At 54.7% G+C, this 18,548-nt stretch overlaps 2 protein-coding genes across 5 annotated transcripts; one reads left to right on the top strand and one right to left on the bottom strand.

Moving 5' to 3' along the window:
- The first annotated feature begins 55 nt into the window (after positions 1 to 55).
- On the top strand, positions 56 to 1,250 carry LOC125926588 (cytochrome c oxidase assembly factor 3 homolog, mitochondrial). The gene is made up of 2 exons (XM_049636153.1): positions 56 to 376; positions 722 to 1,250. Exons 1-2 carry the CDS (start codon positions 163 to 165, stop codon positions 826 to 828), a joined length of 321 nt encoding a protein of 106 aa, XP_049492110.1. The 5' UTR covers positions 56 to 162; the 3' UTR covers positions 829 to 1,250.
- Positions 1,251 to 1,800: 550 nt separating this feature from the next.
- On the bottom strand, positions 1,801 to 18,456 carry WNK4 (WNK lysine deficient protein kinase 4). 4 transcript variants are annotated; one of them, XM_049636142.1, is made up of 19 exons: positions 16,798 to 18,456; positions 15,224 to 15,396; positions 14,021 to 14,241; positions 13,499 to 13,656; positions 12,936 to 13,024; positions 12,629 to 12,845; positions 10,388 to 10,652; positions 10,018 to 10,139; positions 9,732 to 9,790; positions 9,522 to 9,639; positions 9,132 to 9,248; positions 4,804 to 4,941; positions 4,181 to 4,235; positions 3,482 to 4,077; positions 3,342 to 3,402; positions 2,834 to 3,242; positions 2,551 to 2,750; positions 2,287 to 2,384; positions 1,801 to 2,179 (listed from the first exon to the last, which is right to left on the bottom strand). In XM_049636142.1, exons 1-19 carry the CDS (start codon positions 17,566 to 17,568, stop codon positions 2,177 to 2,179), a joined length of 3,870 nt encoding a protein of 1,289 aa, XP_049492099.1. In that variant the 5' UTR covers positions 17,569 to 18,456; the 3' UTR covers positions 1,801 to 2,176. The 4 variants fall into 4 exon arrangements, with proteins under 4 accessions (XP_049492099.1, XP_049492097.1, XP_049492098.1 ...); XM_049636140.1 differs by having other exon boundaries at positions 1,801 to 2,140; XM_049636141.1 differs by having other exon boundaries at positions 1,801 to 2,140; positions 3,482 to 4,074.
- Between the last annotated feature and the right edge of the window lie 92 nt (positions 18,457 to 18,548).

Raw genomic sequence — 18,548 nt, 5'->3', positions numbered from 1 at the left:
GGCTGGTTCGCCACCCCCCCCCCCCTTCCCCTAAGGCCAAGAGCCGCACTCCCCTCGCGAAAGAAAACGCGGACTACAATTCCCAGAGTCCGCTGCTGCGGCCAAGGACGGCTATTCCCAGCAAGCCCCGCGCCTTGGGGCTACGAAGGGCGGAGCGGCAACATGGCGGCGCCAGGAGCTGGTGATTCTCTCGATGCCAAGAGTGGAAAGGCCCCCGTGGCTCAGCGCATCGACCCAACTCGCGAGAAGCTGACTCCCGCGCAGCTGCAGTTCATGCGGCAGGTGCAGCTCGCCCAGTGGCAGAAGACTCTACCACAGCGGCGGACCCGGAACATCGTGACCGGCCTGGGCATCGGGGCCCTGGTGTTAGCTATTTGTATCCGTTCGAACTGTAGGCTCAGGAGACGGCATATGGGGGCAGGGACAGGGGAACAGTGGCGAGTACTAGGTAGTGTGGGGGTGGTAAAAAGAGCCAGAGCTGTGAAAGTCTTGGCCATTTCTGATGCTGAGCCAAGCGTTTAATGTACCTTACTTTGTCACTGTAAGATGCTCTTTTAATATGCCTTGTCAATAATAACGGAATAATCAAGGCTCAGAAAAGCAGAGGGCGGAAGATCCAATCACTGATTTGGGAGGGTGAGAGAATAACAAGGGCGGTGGAACAAGGCTAGGAAAAGGCAATGTGCATACTCCAAGTGGTTTCCTGAACCCACTTCCCCAGATGGTTACACCTTCTACTCCGTGTCCCAGGAGCGTTTCCTAGATGAGCTGGAGGACGAGGCCAAAGCTGCCCGAGCCCGAGCCATGGAGAGGGCATCGGGACCCTGAACCAGATGGGCGCTATGCATCTCCAACCTGCTGGAGCCCCTTCACGTGGTGGATGATGCCCCATGACCCTGTGGAAATCAAACCCTGCACACAGATTTGCTGGCCTCAACCTTGGACGATGAATGAGCCCAAGAAGCCAGGGATTTATTGCGTTTGGCCTGGTCAAGGGAATATTGGCCACTTCATGCTCACTGTGTCCAGTCACTGAGCCCTTCTTATAGTATGTTTCCTTATTTGAGAGTTGTGCAACCTTGACCTTGGCTTTTCTTGGTCTTTCTAACTTTGTGGTTTACCTTCTCCACCTCCCAGGGGCTTAGCTGTTATAGGGGTGGGGTGGCAGCTCTGTGTGGTGTTGGAGCCTAAAGTGGAAAAGATGGGGTTAGGTTGAGAATAATAAACTGAGTCACCTCTCTTGGAGCCAAGATGAGTGTGTTGAAGCTGAGGGATGGCATGACCATGCTGGAAAGCTCCACAAGCAGTAGCTGCAGCAGTGGCATTGCCCCAGGGAGCTGTAAATGTTTAACTAGAATTACTTTTTTCCATGAGATGTTTCCATCTGATTTAAGGGAGAGATCATGGTAGGTCACTGGGCTGTGTGAGACCAAACTATGTCTCCAGGGAGGGAAGGTCACTCTTTTGTCCTCTACCCTTAAAAACAATACACCCCAACTCCAACTTTCCTGCCTTTACCCATTCTGAGAGGTGTAGATGAAAGATGAGGGAATTAAAATTCTTTGAATTTCCACTTGGACCTTGCTTTGTAGGCCTAAGGTGGAGTCTAGATGAGATCTTAGCTTGGTCAAGTGCATCGTTGGTTGATCTTGCAGTTTCCTCATGAACTGCTGGCAGGAAGCCAGAAAGCTGGGCAGCTTCTAGCCTTTCTCCCATTGTGAGAAGAGTCCCTTCTAAATTTTCCCCTGCCTTACCCCACAAGCCTTTACTCCCAGTTCTTAAGACACAACAGAGTCAGAATCACAGATTCCTAGTTTTCAGCATTTTAATTGACTGTTGCCAATTCTATGTGAGTACACCCCCTACACTTGTTCAGCTGGGAGTGTGCCCTCTAGAAGCATTAGGGCTTGAGTGGAATTGCTTAGTGGTTGACCTTTGGCTGGGGAGGTGGAGGAATGAGGATGGTAGGTTGCAGAATTGACACCTTCTACACAGTAAATCATTCCCTGTGTTTGGCTCTTCCTTCTAATGGAGCAGCACTCTCCATGCCCCTTTGGCCTTCTACTTCCTCAGTACTGGGGTCTTCTTGCGGAGCTGTGTTGGTCAGCAGATTCTGAGAGCACGAACTCCATCATGGGCCCTGGTATGGGAGAGACACATGGCTTCTGTTCTGAATTCACTGGAGGGAAAAGAAAAAGCACTGACGAAACCTTCAGGATGGGAGAAGGGTGAAGCTGCAGCCAGTTACCATTCCCTGGGCTCGCCCTCCCTTGGGCCTGCCCTCACCATCCTGCCAACATCCCCGGCGAATGTCACCCCCTTGCTTGCCCGCTGCTCCTGGGAGCCGGTGCTGCTGCCACTCAGGGAGTTCCTTCGCATGATGCCTGGGTGCAGGATGGGGAGGGAGAGCACTGAGTGAGGGAAGGGGCCACGGGGAGAGGGGGGCTAATGCCCCCAAACCAAGGGGCAGACCCCCAGGGCCTGGAAGAAAGTCAGATCAGTAGGGAAGGGGACCTGGGAAAGAAGGGAGCCTGGCCACTGCGGTCTCACCAGGGCCCGGGGGCTCAGAGCGCTGCAGGCTGTTGCGGCGGGAGGTGGGGAAACTGCCCTTGGAGAGGCGGCGCTGGCGGCTGGACAGCATAGCAGCTGGGGCCACAATACCCGGCGGGGGCTGCTTCCCAAGCCGGCTGTACAAGTCCTCAATTTCCTTTTTCTGTAGTGTCTGTAGTGCCTCCACCTCCGACAAGTGCCTGAGGAAGCACCAGGACCATGAGGGCTAGCCACATGCTTTGCTCTCCCAAGTCCACCTCTTATCCTTCCTCCCCAGACTCACTTCTGCCGAAGACTCTGAAGCTGAGCCCAGAATTCCTCATCCTCCCCGCTGCTCTCTGACTCCTCACTGCTCAGACACAGGCTGCTGTATGAGTAGTTCATCCACACTGGGCTGGGATGGCTCTGGGGTGGGGGGCTGCCCCCCCCTCGGGGTTCCTTCCCATCGTCCCCTTCCTCCTCAGCTCCAGCCGCTAGGCCTTCAGCTGCACGGTCACTTTCGGCTAGAGCCTCCCTGGCCTCCGGCCCGCCTCCAGCACTATCCTCTGTGTCTGAGCTCTCCGAGGTCAGCTGAGGGGTTGGAGGCTTCAGGGAAGTGGAGAGAGTTGGGAATGTTGGTTGCAGGGGTAGAGGCTCAGCTGGTTCCTTGGATGAAGTCACTTGGAAACGCCCCACAAGCTGTGGCTTTCCCTCTGTCGAGAGAGAAGGAAAGAGTCATGAAAGAAGGGAGAGAAATTGGCAGGGTATGAAGTGGAAGGTGGCAGGGGAAGGTCAGTGGTCAGAGGCCTCACCTTCAGAGATGGGCGCTAGTCTGGCTTCGCCCAGGAGTGGCCGAGCAGGATTTGGTGGGACCTGCAAAGTGTGGGTCCATGAGAAGGGAAATGATCCAGAGTGGAGCTCCCCTAACCATCCCTCTTGGTTTCCTACTCACCTCACTCTCGGTCTCAGCTGTTGGGGGTGAAGGCCTATCCTGGCCACAAGGAGCAGGGGGAGGGGGCAGGGGCAAGCTAGGGAGGGGAGCAGGAGGGGCTGGAGGAGACTGGGACAGGAGCCCAGGTGAGGGAGACAGCAGGGACTGGGCCACGGTCATCACAGCCAGTGAGAAGGCACTAGCCAGAGAGAGGAGAGGGGCTGCTGTGGTGGAGGGAAGGGGGGAAGCAGAGGGGCAGTGGGGAAAGGAAGGAGGAGTAATGGTGACCTGAGAACAACTGGGAGAGAAGGCAGGTGGAGAAGGGAGAAGGCAACTCGGCAGAGACTGAGAGGCAGGGCCAGGGAACTGGGCAGCACTGGGGGAGAATGCCAGTGGGGAGCTGAGGGTCTGTGGAGAGAGATTTGAAGAGACTTGGGAGAATGGGACAGGACTGGGGCAACATGGGGGAGAAGTGATGGGGAAAATGGGACTTGGGGAGACAGGAGTTCCGGGGGAAAACAGGTTTCCAGGAGACAAGGGGGTTCCAGGAGAAGATGGCGAGGTGGAGAAGGCTGCCCAGCAACTCTGCTCCAGGGAGGTGCTGCTCTGGAGCTCTGCTGGCGAGAAAGGTGTGCTGAGTGCCCTGTCCCCCAATCCCTAAGCCCTTCCCAGGAGCAGCTGCAAAGGTTGTGATGAGTAGGGACAGAACGCAGTACATACCACGGGATGGGTCTGGGAGGGGGTCAGAGAGGGCAGGCAATGATGCTGGCTCCACCTGAGGGAGAGGAAGGGGCCCATGGTCACAGTGGGGAAGAGCTGAGTCTTAGATGGCAGTTCAGCCAGGGCTTAATCTAGGGCTCATGAACTTCTAGGAGCCTAAAGAGGAGTTTCAAGGGACTCAAAAGTGCATGTGCTAAAATATTTACAGGTAGGGGGGTATGATGTCTGCAATTCACTCCCAAATGGTTCAGAAAAAAATAATATGTGCACATACATACAGAGACGGGAGAGAAGAAGAGAATGATAAAGCTAACATGACAAAACAGTAATAGTTGGCAAATCTGGGCAAAGAGTAGGAGTTCTTTGTACAATTCTTGCAACTTCTCTCTGTAAGTCTGAAATTCTACCAGAATAATGGGTTAAAAAGAAAAGTATGCATTGAACACATTTTTCTAGAACAAGGGCCCATGGCTTTCATCAGATACTCAAATGGGGTAAGAACCACTGTGTTAGGGTCACACAGATGAAGGAGTTAGAGTCACGGGGGCTGGTGTTGGCAGAGAGTAATGAAGTCTGGAGCAGAGAGTCTGTCCCCCCCCCAAAGATGATCTAAGAGGTCTGACCTGGGGGCCCAGGGGGTCCTCAGCAGCCTCTACAGGGCCAGTATCTCTCTTCAACAGGGTCTCCACTCGCTGGATGATCTCCCGAATGCGGCTCAGGAATCCGGCTCGCTCCGAGGGCAGAATGAACTCATTATACACCTGGCAAGGGTCAGCAGGAAGGGGACAGAGGGCTGTTATCTCGCTCATCTCTCTCCCCTGCACTGATCTTTAAAAACCAACCCTTCGGGGCACCTGGGTGGCTCAGTCAGTTAAGCATCCGACTTTGGCTCAGGTCATGATCTCACAGTCTGTGAGTTCGAGCCCTGCATCTGGCTCTGTGCTCACAGCTTGGAGCCTGCTTCAGATACTGTGTCTCCCTCTCTCTGACCCTCCGTCGTTCAGGCTCTGTATTTCTCTGTCTCAAAAATAAATAAACATTAAAAAAAAGTTTTTAAAAACCAACACTTTACCCCACTGCTCTGCCAACCACCCACCTAAAATAAGTATTCAGTAAGTATCTACTGTATGCCAGGCACCATGTGGTGCGAGGAGAAATACACCTTCGAGGACAGGAGCTAACATCCCTAGGATGCATCATGGCCCAGATGCTTTACATGTCTGAGCTCATCTAACACCAACAACAGCTCTCTCGGGTCTGTGTTAACAACCCCATTTTATTTTATTGATTTTTTAAAAAAAGATTTAATTTTAAGTAACCTCTACACCCAACATGGGGCTCGAACTCACAACCCCAAGATCAAGAGTTGCATGCTCTACTGACTGAGCCAGCCAGGTGCCCCAACAACCCCATTTTAGAGTTAAGATAACCAATGCTCAAAAAGGTTAAGTTCAGTCTGCCTAACATCACAGGATTTGCCCCCAGACTTGTCTAAAGCCGGAGCCTGAGTTCTTCCCATGGTTGCATCATATGCTTTTGGACATAACTCCTGCTCTCATAGGGCTCATAAACCATGCAGGCTTACACACACACACACACACACACACACTAAGTGAAAATAAGGCAATAAATGGCAAACATAACATTCAATTTCACAAACACTAGAGCACATACTATGTGCCAGGCATTGTTGTAGGTACGGGTACATTGTTCTAGGTGAGGAATGCAGAAAAGCATGTAACAAAGTCCTAGTCCCGAAGAAGTCCAAGATCTAGTAGAAGAGACACATATCTACACAACTCAATTTACTGCAAGTCAGTCCATGGTAGGAAAGGCACTGTGGTCAAGGTACAGATCAAATGCAATACCAGCAGAAAGGGAGAGGTGTCTAATGGGTACAGTTTCAGATTTGCAAGATGAAGAAGTTCTGGAGATCTGTTTCACGACAAAGTGAATATACTTGACCCCACTGAACTGTATACTTAAAAATGGTTAACATGGTAAATTTTATGGTATGTGTTTTCTGCCACAATTTTTTTTAAATGCCATTCCAAAGAGAGAGCAGGTCATGCCACCGAGGGGGGATATGGGAAGCTGGGATGGCCACACAGAGCTGAGCCTCAAAGCAACCCTTCATCGAGGACCTACCATGTACGGACACTTCTCGTATAATTTCATTTCTCATATGTGATCTCACTTCTCATAAATTACATATCATATCAGAACACCTTTGCCAAATGAGTACTATCGTTTTACTGATGAGCAACTGAGGTTCAGAGAGCTTAAGAAATTTGCCCCAATTCACCAAATCAGTAAATCACAGAGCTGAAATTTGAACTCGGGTCTTCAGTGAAAGCCCACTCTTTCCTGTTCCATGCTGTTCGTCGGGAAGAGAAGGGCAGAGAGAATGGCATGAATTAACAGCTGTGAGGTATGAGAGGACATAGGACATTCACAAAACAGTCAAGACCAGAGCAGAGCTGGGAGTGCTGGGAGTTTTAAAGGCCATGCTCCAGGGGTGCCTGGGTGGCTCAGTCAGTTAAGCATCCGACTTCGGCTCAGGTCATCATCTCCCAGTTCGTGAGTTCAAGCCCTGTGTCAGGCTCTGTGCTGACACATCAGAGCCTGGAGCCCGCTTCAGATTCTGTGTCCCTCTCTGGCTCTGCCCCTCCCCCACTCATCTCTGTCTCTGTCTCTCTCTCAAGAATAAACATTAAAAGAAAAGAGCTTAAAAAAAAAAAAGAAAGGCCATTCTCCAGAATTGGGACCTTACTCTGTAACTACAGGTAGCCATTAACAATGTAGGGGCAAGGGGGCACCTGGGTGGCTCAGTCAGTTAAGCATCCAACTCTTGGTTTTGACTCAGGTCATGAACTCAGGGTTTTATGAGTTCAAGCCCTGCATTGGATTCTGTGCTGGCAGCATGGAGCCTGCTTGGGATTTTCTCTCTCTCTCTCTCTCTCTCTCGCTCAAAATAAATAAGCTTTAAAAAAAATGTAGGGACAAACAGCAGGAAGAGCAGACCCAAGTCTGCTGTAGACGCGTGGAGGGTGACCCCTGTGGTCAGGGGGAGGGGTCCCTTTGGCTGTGTGGGATCTGAGTGTGCTTGAAAGCCTAGTAGAGAAGCCTTTCAAGGCAAGAGACCCCTGAGGAGATGGAGGCAGAAGCGGAAAGGCAGCCAGCCTCGTCAGGGGACCATTCAGACACCAGTGTGGTCGGAGGAAAGATTCTTGAAGGGTCAAGTGGCTTGATGGAAGATGATAAGCCGGTGTGCCGAGTGATATTTTGTCTTTGTCCTGGATACAAGGTGAGTGACATGATGGAGGGGAAGCTTTAAAGAGAGTTCCCGAAGCCTGATGCTTCTCGCATTCCCCTCACTCCTTCACCACAGAGGCTGGCATCCATTTCCCCCACTCCAGGGAAGCTGGTTTCGCACAAAGACCTTCTCCTGACAAAAGTCAGTGTGGGCTCGCCTCAGGCTTTACCCCACATCACCTCCTTGAAACTGTCTTTTCCCTCAGTTTTCCCTAACATTTTCTAGGGCTCCTCCTACCTCTCAGGCTCCACCTCTGTGTCCTTTGATGACCTATTTCACCCATCCCAGAAATGGGGGTATCCACTGAGACCCACTCTCAGACCCTCTCTGCCTCTGGCTTCTCAAGCTCGTCTCCCTTCACTCTCCCTTCCATGCTGACAACTCCTCGATCCACTTCTGCCTCCAGGCCTGCCTGACCGTGTTGTGCTCCCAGGGAGGATCTTGCCAGCCTCTCTGTCATTCAAGGTCATCATGACCCCTAAGAACATCTACTTTCATTTTCCAACTTCTTCTCTCCTTTAACGGTCTACTCCCACTAGCTTCTCCACGCTCCAAATTGCCCATGATATCCTCTCTCCCTAACTCCCTATCATTTCAACTCAGCAAATGTTTCCTGAGCATCTATTATTTGTATTGTATTACATCAATAAATGTCTGGAAGGGTGCCAGGGTGGCTCAGTCAGTTAAGCGTCCAACTCTTGATCTCAGCTCAGGTCATGATCTCACGTTCGTGGGATCGAGCCCCGCATTGGGTTCTGTGCTGACAGTGCAGAGCCCTCAAGGGATTCTCTCTCCTTCTCTCGCTGCCCTTCTCCTACTCATGCTCCTTCTCTCTCTCAAAATAAATAAATACACTTAAATAAATAGAATAAAAAACTGGATTACAGAGTAACTTATTTTCCTGAAACAACCCTCAGATGCTCCCCTTTTCTTCTTTTCTTCCCCCATAATCCATTTTCTCCTTGGACCATTTGTGGCTTCTTGTATCCATCTGCCAACTGGATTCCCTACCCCCGACCCTCTCCCACTTCCCATGGCAGAATGGTCTTCTTAAAGCCTATTCTCACCATGTTACACTCCATCTAACTCTTAAGACTGTCTATAATCTGAGCCTACTCCACATGCCCAACCTCACTTCCACAAGTCTCCTAGAGGAACTCTTAGTTCTAGTGACAGTGGTCTCCTCATGAAGCCCCCCTCCTCCACCCCATATTCCAAGTCACTCCCTGCTTCCATGCCTGTCCTGATGCTGTACTTCCTCTAGACCTGCCCTTTTCAGTCTTCACTGCTGTTCTTAACCATCTGTCACGACTTTGAATAAGTTCTACATCTTCTCCCTGTTGTCCCCAGACCACCCTTTACTCATGGCCACAGTATCATGTGTCTAGCGTGTACCTCACCACAGCATCTGTGTGTACCCTGTGTTAGTCTGAAATTGCTCTAGCTGAGGATCCAAACCTCACTGAATAGATAAAAATTGCCCTCAGAACAAGAGCAGATGTCTTCAGTGTCATCATGCTTTAAAAACCCTTGCTGTTGGGTGGGAGGAAGGGATAGTTCAGTACCAGGGGACATCCGGAGGGAGACTCTTATCCTAGACCCAAAGACTCTGTCCTCCTCTCCCTCCCCCCTCACCATGGCAGCCGCAATCTCTTCCGGGCTGTCGCCATCCAGATCAAATCGGAAGGTCACCATCTTGCTGTTGTGCGTCTGTAGCTGGCACTCAACCACTCTGTCATTCTGGTCTGAGACCTTCAGATTCAAAGTCAGCAGAGGAGAGGAGGTCAAGCCCTCTGTCCTCATCACATGCCCCCACCCCACTCCAACCAAGTGACAGTGGCCAGATTGGAACTGGACAGAAGCAGACTCTGCCCCCAAAGTCTGATATTAGAAACCAGACTGGCTGCCTCTATGGTACCAGTCACACACTGTTCTCCCCTTTTTTGGCTGACCTCCCTCACCCGCCCCTGACAGTTCCCTCCTGGTCCCGTAGGTTACTCCCCATCTCCTATGCCCCTTCCTTACACTAGTGACCCGAAGCCGGGATCGGGGTCTACGCCGGAGATTTCTCCCCGGGGGTCTCCTCATGCGTCCCATCCCTTCTCCCACATCACTAAGACCTGATGCTGCATCTGAGGCATAGCTAGAAAAGAAAAAGGACGTAGGAGTGTCAGAATGGACACTGGGACCCGCCATATGTCTCACCCTTGCCCCCCAACCCCTACCAGAACCTACCTGTCTCCTGGGGAAAAGTCACTGCCAGGGCCAGAACGTGGAATGGACAGGGCAAAAGCCTGAAATGGGAAATAGGTTCACGAGGTCAGAGGAAGACAATTGTGGGGGTTCAGGGAGATGGTGTCAAGGATGCTGGGGGTACTAGGCAGAGGGAATTAAGGAAGATGAGGACAGAGTGGTGGATTTCCAGGGACATGGGGCTAGGTCATGGGGTTGGGTTTTACAAGGAGAAAGATAGGTCACAGGCTTGGAATGTCTGGGAGCCCCCCACGTGACCCCCTCTCACCGAGGGCAGGCAGAGATGGGACTCAGCGGGGCTGGATGGCACCCCCCCAGGGGGCTGAAAGGCAGGGTCTGAGGCATCCAGGAAGCCGGAGGAGCTGAGGTAGCCATCAGTCTCGCAATCCGCTGGTGGGGGAGGGAGGGGATCAAAAAAGGGGAAATAAAGGGTGGCAGAGCAGGGTGGGGGGGCTGCCTGAGCAAGAAGGGGCCTGGAGCTGTGGGAGTTCTTTCCCAGAAGGAGCTTCGTGGCTAGTTGTGGAAGGCAGGGTAAGTGACAGTGCTGCTGGATTGGACTTCTGGGTGGGGCGGGGGCAGAGGCCAAGGGTTCTGGGACCTAGGTCACATCCCATATCCCAAGGTCAGGGGTGGCTTACAGGTGGTAGATGAGTAGCTGGCATGGCGGAAGAGGAAAGACTGGTGCTGGTCTGCCTCTGGCTCCTCAGGCTCAGGGGGGAAGACACTGGGGGGACCAGGAGTCTTGGGGACAGCTGCTGGTGGGGGTCCTGGTGCAGGGGGGAGGGCTTCCAACTCCCTAGCTTTGCGCAGCTTCTCACGCTTCCGCTGGATGGCAGCAACTCGTTCACGTACTGCGCGGGCCACTGGCTGGTAGTCAGCTTCACAGACTAGACCCAGGGCCACCTGGAGTTAAGAGGGCGAGGAGCACGGTTTGAGGTGAGGACTCCACTCAAAGACCCATCAGGACACCTTCTTGAGGCCTCGGGATATTTCTCCTGGAGAAAGGACACTAATATTTATTGATCATGCACTGTGTCCATTAACTGGCAACTCTTTACATTATCATCATTAAATTCTCCCAACAACCTTCTGAAGTGGGCTTAGCCCTGTTTTAGAAATAAGTAAAGCCGTGACTAGTTCATGGTTATCTAGTAAATCGACTGCTCTCAGGGGTAAGGGGGAACATTTGGCAATATTTGGAGACACCTGTAGTTGTCACACCTCAGTCCTACTAGCATCTAGTGAGTAGAAGACAGGAATTCTTCTCAACATCCTACAATACACAGGACAGTCTCCCAACTAAAGGTATCAATAGTGTGTCATCATCAAGAATCCCCTGTTTGGGGCACCTGGGTGGGCTCAGCTGGTTGAGCAGCTGACTCTTGATTTCAGTTCAGGTCATGATCTCAGGGTCATGGGATCAAGCCTAACATGCTGAAGATTCTCTCTCTCCTCCTCTCTCTTTGCCCCTTTCCTTCTGTTCCCTCTCTCTCTCTCTCAAATAAAAAGTGGGGGGGGGGCACCTAGGTGGCTCAGTCAGTTAAGCATCTGACTCTTGATTTCAGCTCAGGTAACGATCTCATGGTTCATGAGTTCAAGCCCCCATGTCAGGCTCTGCGCTGACAGTGTGGAACCTGCTTGGGATTGTCTCTCTCCCTCGCTCTCTGCCCCTCCCCAGCTTGTGTGCCAACATATATGCATTCTCTCTCCCTCTCTCTCTCAAAAATAAATACTTAAACATTAAAAAAAAAAAGAAAAGAAAAGAATCCCTGTACATAATGGATCAAGATTTGATCCTAGGTCAGGTTTGAGCTGTGCTAAGTACACCTGTTCTGCTACATTTAAAAACACATTCTCAGGTTCCCTATCCAGACCTACCATAGAGGATCCCCACACTTTCAACTGCCATTCTTCTATCAAGAACCTCATACTCTCTCCCCTTCTCAGGCCTTCCTAAACAGTCCTGCATCTTCTCTCTCCCATGTATGCCTCTCCTGCGCTGGCAGCTTCTGTTCATCAACTCCTTATTCATCTCCAACTTTGCAGCACATGTAAGGGAGGTGGGGCAGGGTGATCTGACTTAAGATCTGAACAGCCTGAGTTTAAATCCAGCTCTGCCACTTACTTGCTCAGGACCTTGGACAAGATATTCAACCTCTCTGAACCTTCCATTTCCTCATCAATACATCAGGATAAAATCACTCCCGGCAGGGTTGGTAACAACAATCGAATGCATGTGAAAGTGCTCTAAGCCATGTACAAATGTGGGATTATTAATGAGCTCCAACCATGTGCCGAGCACTGTCAGAGACAGAAAAATCAATAGAACACAGTCTCTGCCTTCAAGGAATTTATAGTCCAGTGGAGGAGAGAGACAGGAGTGTATCCTGGTATAAAACAGGACCAATGGTGGTGGGTCCTGTAATGGAGGACCTGCTGAACTGGAACAAAGCATTTAATTTTGACCCTAGAGGGGGCAGGTTTCCTGAAATTCCTGGTTCTGAGCACGGAGGAAGAAAGAGGGGAGGAAGAAAAAACAAAACAAAACAAAACAAAAACAAAAACAAAAAAAACCAAGGCGGGGGTGGAAAAGAGAAAAATAAATAAATTGGAGAGAAGAGCATTCCAGGGAAATCAGAGCAGCAGGAAGCAGAGCAAGGCAGGCTGGAGGACCCAGGGCTTGCTCTGGAAAAGGAAATGTGCAGTGAGCCCGCACTTGGGGCGTTCGTGTGTTCAGGCGCGCGGGCCAGGGGGACACTTACCAGACGCTCTGAGAGGGGCAGGTTGGGTGCCCCTCCCACCACCCTGGCGCCCCCACCCGCATGGCACTGACCGGCCACGCACAAGCCCAGCCGCAGGGCAGTCTGTCCTCTGCTCACCATCTCCTGCGCCACCTCCTCTGCCGCGTCCCGGCCCAGTTGGAACAGGAACTCTATGGCCTGGTTGTCCCGCGGGCGCCCCCCGCGCCGCGCGTCCTCCATGCGCAGCCAGAGCTTGAGGCCGGGCTTCTCGCCGTCGTCCTCCTCCGCCAGCTCCACGTGCACGCCGCGCTCCTCGCGGAAGAAGGCGTGAGCCAGGAGGTCCTGGATGGTGAATCTGGGGGGAGTGCTGCGGTGAGCGGAGCCTTGCCGCCGTCCCCCCACCCCTGCCCCTGAATCCACCCCCATCCTGCCCCCTCCACCCCACCTCTCGTTCTTATCTGTGCGGATGCAGCCTTCAATGATCTCCTTCACCTCGGGCATCTTCACCTTATAGAAGCTGTTCGGCTTTGTGCCCTAGAGGAAAGGGGACGCATGAGGCCTCCAGGCCTCTGCGCCCCAGCTCTCTGCTTGCCCCTCACCCCGTCTGGGGCAGCAGGGCATGCAATCGCAAAGGCACCGCGACAGCTACTGGACGGTTTGATTTCAAATCCCAGCCCAAGTATCGACAGTATGACCTTGAACAAGTCTCCCAGTGTGCCAGTTTTCCCATTTGTAAAGCGCAGGGCGGGACGAGACGCCCTGCTCACGCTGCGGGTGAAAGATCAGATGTGAAATTGTTTGCAAACTCTAGAGAGTGCTACACACATCATTATTCTAAACAGCTAGTAAGGGGATAGGGCGTGTGTGCATCCAATATCCTTCAGTGTTTACCAGAGCATCTTTGCGTCTAGCCTGCTTTCTCTAAGGGAAAGGGCATTGACGCGGGCTGGTAAGGGTCGGAAAATGGGAGGAGATCTGGAATTGTCTCCCCTCCCCGCCCCCTCTCACCGAAGTGACTTTGCGGTAGATTTGCGCGGCATTCTGGCACTCGGAGTAAGGGTACTCTGAGGTAGCCATCTCCAGCATGCACATGCCAAACGCGTACACGTCCACCGCCTCATCGTACTTTTCCTCGTACATCTCCGGGGCCATGAACTCCGGGGTCCCTGTAGGATCCACAGCAGGCATTAGGCTGCAGAGCCTCCCTCTGGCTTCCTCCTTCCTCATGGGCGTACCACAGGCCAGGTGGGAGGGAGGGGGAGGACGGAGAGGGTGAGCAACCTCAGGAGTTCTGGAGTGCTAGTAACGGACCCTTCCCCACCGTGTGTGTGTGTGTGTGTGTGTGTGTGTGTGTGTGTATGTGTGTGGGAGGGGTGAGGGGGGGAGAGAGGATGCCATAAGTCTCCCCACTTTCCCCATGCTCTTGTAACTCCGTGCAACTCCAAGGACCCAGTTGGGGAGACTGGGCCCCCAGGGTCTCTTCTAACGCGGGGGAGGTAGGAATAGCAAGGACCTCCTGGAGGAACGCACCTATCACGCTCTTGGCAAAGGAGGCGCGCTTGAGCGTGGCCAGGCCCAGGTCCCCGATCTTGACCGACCCTGAAGGGCCTGTGATAAAGACGTTGTCGCACTTGAGATCCCGGTGCAGAATGGGGGGTACCCGGGTGTGTAGGAAATGAAGCCCCCGAAGGATCTGGCGGCTCCAGCGCTGAAGAACTCTCGGCTTCATCTCACGGAACCGCCTCAGGTATCTGGGGGAGGGGTGCAGAGCCAGGGTCAGGGCGGAGACACGGGGGGGGGGGGGGGGGGAGACCCCCACTGGGAAGTTACCCTAGTTCCACCGGCACCGCCAGGTACACATTTTCTCTCAGCATTATTCTAGCTCAGTCCGCGGTGCGCCCCACAGAGAAACTGAGTCGGGGGTGTGGTAGTAGACCCGAGATTACAAAATGGGTCAGGCATAAATTCACAGATAAGGCTGCGCCAAGGGGCTGTGGGGGTGCTGGAAGGGATGACTAACTGCCTTGGGCGTGGGGGAGGGCTTCGGAAAGGAAATAACTTTTATGTTGCATCTTGAAGGATGAGTAGGGGTTCAAGGGTGAAAAGGGGAAGGGATGGAGACTTTCCAGGCCGAGGGGACACTGTGCTCCAAGGCACGCAGGCGGTGATAGGGCAGGGTGGGAGGAGGTGCTGGGAATTCAGTTTTTGTAGAATTTAGGCTCAAGAGGAGGCTAAATCCTAAGGACTTTGTGAGTAGGTTAGGGAGTGTGGACTTTTTCCTGAGGGTGGTGGGAAACCTTTAAGGGGTTTTAAGGAATGGAGAGAGGCTGACCAGACTGCGGGAAGACAGGACTGCTCCGAAAGGTGAGGGCAGAGTGGGGGAAGGCCCTTTAGGGGGCTGCTGCAGGGCTCCAGACCACTGAGGTGGCAGCGCATGGAACAGGGAAAGCAGAGTGGGGCATTTTAAGAAGGGCCTTGGAGACAGACTGGTGGAGAAGGTGGATGTACAGAGCGGAGACAAAGGAGGCATCTGGGGAGACGCCCAAGTTTCAGCTGGAGTGCTGGGTAGACACTGCCACTCACCAAGGCAGGGATGCAGTAGGGGTGGGTGAGCGCCTGATTTTGGACCTAAATCTGGAGTTTGGGGAGCCTGGGAGAAGTTCCAGAAGGAGTGGGGACCTCCCACCACCAGTTCACCCACCAACCAACACTACCACCAGGCGCAGAGCTCACGTCTTGAGCGTGCCGGAGGTCATGAGTTCGGTGACCAGTACGATGCAAACCTGGCCCTTCAGCACCGACTTCCACGAATCGTAGAAGCGGACGATGTTGGGATGTTGCAGCCCCTTGAGCATCTCCACTTCCTCAGAGAATCGCTGCCGCTCCGTTCGAGAGAGTTTCCGAGTCTGTGGGGGTAGGGGATGGGTGGGAGTCAAGATCACATCAGGCCCAGGACCCCCCCAGAAACGAGGAAGGGCCTAGGTCGCGAATGGGGCTAGGTCATCGCTCGCCCAAGGAGCTGTATACCCCGAATTCTCGGTCCGCCCCCTCCGGCTGCTGCAAGGACACGCCCATCCTGGGCCTGGGGCCGCCCCTGGACCCCCCCGCTGGACACAAGGGCCTTTATGCAGCCCCGTCCAGGAGCCCCGAGCTCAATAGCGCCTTTGTGGCCTCCCTGGCCAGCCGTGGGGCGGGAGGGGACGCCCCACGGGCTGGCAGCGGGCAGGCAGCAGGCGGGCAGCAGGCTGACAGCGGGCAGAGAATTGGGGCCCTCAACGGGGTTGGCCCCAGAAACTGGGAACTGCTAGATCCAGACAGGAGGCCGGAGGGCTGCAGAGGGAGTTACAGAGAGAGAGAGAAAGATCCAGGACCAGGAGACCGCCCCCTGCCCCTGGCCGTCCCGCCCCCCTCTCATATCCCTCGCCACCCGTCCCCCCACCCCATTGGTTTGGCTGCCTCTCCTTGCCTGGCCTACAGCCTAGGGCGCGCCACTGGCAGGCGCAAGGGGCGAGCCCAGTGCCAGGGCTGGAGGGGAGGACCCTTACCCAGGCTCTGCCCAAAGCTGCTGCTGGCCCAGATTTAACTGGGTTCTTCCCTTCATGAGAAGAAATCCTTCACACCAACATCCCCCTAAAGCCCATTGGGTTCAGTGCCTTTGGGTCTGGGAAGGGAGAGCCCAGGTAGACAGTGGGATGAGGAGAAGGACTGGATTCAGGCCAGGGCTGGAGCTCTCTGTCTCCCCCTCCCCCAGTTGTGGAGAAGTCTAGAAGTCTGACTGTTCCAGAAGGGGCCTGGGAGGGCCCCATCCTGCTACCACCACTCTAAATCTTTTGGAAATGGAGAGGACCCTGCCCCAGCTTCTAGCTTCCATCATCCCAGCCTCCTAATCTGCAAAGATCCAGGGTGAAGGAGGAGGACCAGGGTCACACTGAGGGTTTCAGTACTAAGGGGAACGGGAAAGGAAGAGATTGTTACTACTGAGGGAAATTGGTCCCCTTCAGATCCAAACTGGCTACCTCCCCGATTTAGCATCCTATCTTCCACCTCTCAGGGTTGAGTACAGAGACTTCAAAGTTAAAATGTCCACAACCCATAGGGGAGCTTCCATGTACCCCATGCCTCAGTTTTTCCTTCTGCAGCCCAGAATCAGTCAGATCCATTAATCATCAGAGCAAGGTGGGGCAGGAGTGTCCAGACATTTGACTGGAAAAATAGAACTCTCCCTTGCTGCTGTCCCCTAGGTTTCTCATCCCCGGACCTCCAAAGGGTCCCATCCCAGGTGCCACAGAGGGGGTGCCCAGCCGCACCTGCAGCTCACACCAGGCCACCTCCACCGTGGTGTCGGTGTCCAGCCCTCGATACACCGTCTTGAACGAGCCACGTCCAATCTCGATGTCAAACTTGAGGTATCGGCCGTCCGGGGACGTTGCCACTGCCTGGGTCTCCGTGTCTTCCTTTTCCTCCTGCTCCCTCTGCCGCTCCCGAGCCGCGGCTTCGGGGACCCTCGGCGGTTCCCGGGACCCCGGGCCTCCTGCCGAGACTGCTAGCTCTGGACGCGCTGAGTCTGCAGCCTTCGCGGGGGCTCCCCCGGTCCACGGGCCCTCGGGGGGTTCTGGGCAGCTAGGCGGTGGGCTTTTCGCGGGGCCGGGTTCAGCGGAGTCCGGAGGCTCAGGGGGCTCCGGAGCGGGTGAGGCTGGCTGGGACCAAGAGCTCAGCAGCCCCAAGTCGACTGAGCTGCGGCGGCTGAGACGGGAAGAGCGCGGCCGGGTCTCAGCCTTCCCGGAGAAGCGGCGCGCCCGGCGAGGAGGGGGCCCGAGGCGGGGCGGCCCCGCGGCAGCGAGAGGCGGCGGGGGCCGCAGGGCCAGGTCGGCCTCCGCCTGGGACATGGGGACCGCAGTCTCGGAGGCCGGGGGTGCCAGCATGAGGAAGGGCCGGCGCCGCAGGGCAGCAAGCCGGGCGGCTGGAGAGGAGGCGGTCTGACAGGCGGACTGGCTGGGTGCGCAGCGCTCGGGTTGAGCTACAGGGGCCCCAGTCCGGGCTCGACCGTCCTGCAGCCCCGCCCCCGGCCCCGCCCTCATCCCCCCAGGGCGGCCCCCTCGGAGCGGCCAGCCGCGCGGAATCGGGTGCGCAGCCCCTCACCTCGGCCGCCCCGCCCCCGGCCGCAGGCCCTCCTCTCCCTCGCCTCCCGGTGCACCGCCCGGAGGCTCATTCCGAAGTCGACCGGGTGCGAGGCGGCCGCGTGTCCTCCCGCACTAAGAGTGAGCAAACCTGTCGGGGGGCGGGGGTAGCTGGGGGAGGCACGATGCTGGGGTTGGGAGAGGAAACGTGACGGCGGCCCTCCGGCCCTAGAAGCGTGGGGGGAGAGAGGGGTGGTTAAGGGAAGGTTACCACCCGCCTGCAAGCCCCAGATAAGGTAGCGCCACCCCCTCCTGTTCGTCCGGAGTAGCCCCAGGCCGACAATACAGAGGTCAATGGAAAGGTCTGGTTTTCTCCCAAGCCGCTGACCCTCTAGGCTGCACAGGGATGGGTGTGTGCACCCCAGGACAAGTCCCTCCCCCAAGCCAAGGACCCGGTCACCCATCCCCTCCGCCTTCCTACCTTGGCCGCAGCCTAGCCCTGGCCACAGTAGCTGTTTTTGCTCTGTGGGCTCTCCTTCCTCCTCCTTCTGTTTGCCCAAGTTCCCAATAAACCAAAGTCCATATCCGGTTTACACCCCTTCAGCTCCCCTTGGCCTCAACTACCCCACCCCGGACCAGTGGGATGGAGGGAGGGGCTTCAGAGCAGTTCAGGACTTTCATGGGGGAGAAGGGGAAGCCATGAAGTTATTCCAATTCAGAAAGCAGTCTGTCCCTAAGCTGTGTTCCATCAGCACTCCCCCACACAGCCCACCCAGCAGATGTAAAACCACAGGCCCCCTGGAGCCTGCCAGCACGGGGGCACCTTTTCATTTACAAAGGCCATAGGCCTCCTCTACCCTCTCCTAGGCTGGGATTCACTCGGGGGGCAACACTGAATTCACAGCCCTCCCTATGCCCATTCCAGTAGTAACTTCCAACAG

Source organism: Panthera uncia, chromosome E1, assembly GCF_023721935.1.
Source record: "Panthera uncia isolate 11264 chromosome E1, Puncia_PCG_1.0, whole genome shotgun sequence".
In the NCBI taxonomy this organism is placed as follows: Eukaryota; Metazoa; Chordata; class Mammalia; order Carnivora; family Felidae; genus Panthera; species Panthera uncia.
The sequence above is the reverse complement of the archived record's forward strand: the minus strand, read 5'-3'. Positions and strand labels throughout refer to the sequence as shown.

Coding starts and splice junctions, on each gene's coding strand:
- LOC125926588 (XM_049636153.1), top strand. CDS start 163: ATGGCGGCGCCAGGAGCTGGTGATTCTCTCGATGCCAAGAGTGGAAAG. Junction 377..721: donor GGCCCTGGTGTTAGCTATTT/GTATCCGTTCGA, acceptor CCACTTCCCCAG/ATGGTTACACCTTCTACTCC.
- WNK4 (XM_049636140.1), bottom strand. CDS start 17,568: ATGAGGGCGGGGCCGGGGGCGGGGCTGCAGGACGGTCGAGCCCGGACT. Junction 9,791..10,017: donor CCCATCTCTGCCTGCCCTCG/GTGAGAGGGGGT, acceptor TTCCCATTTCAG/GCTTTTGCCCTGTCCATTCC. Junction 3,403..3,481: donor CAGCTGAGACCGAGAGTGAG/GTGAGTAGGAAA, acceptor CACACTTTGCAG/GTCCCACCAAATCCTGCTCG.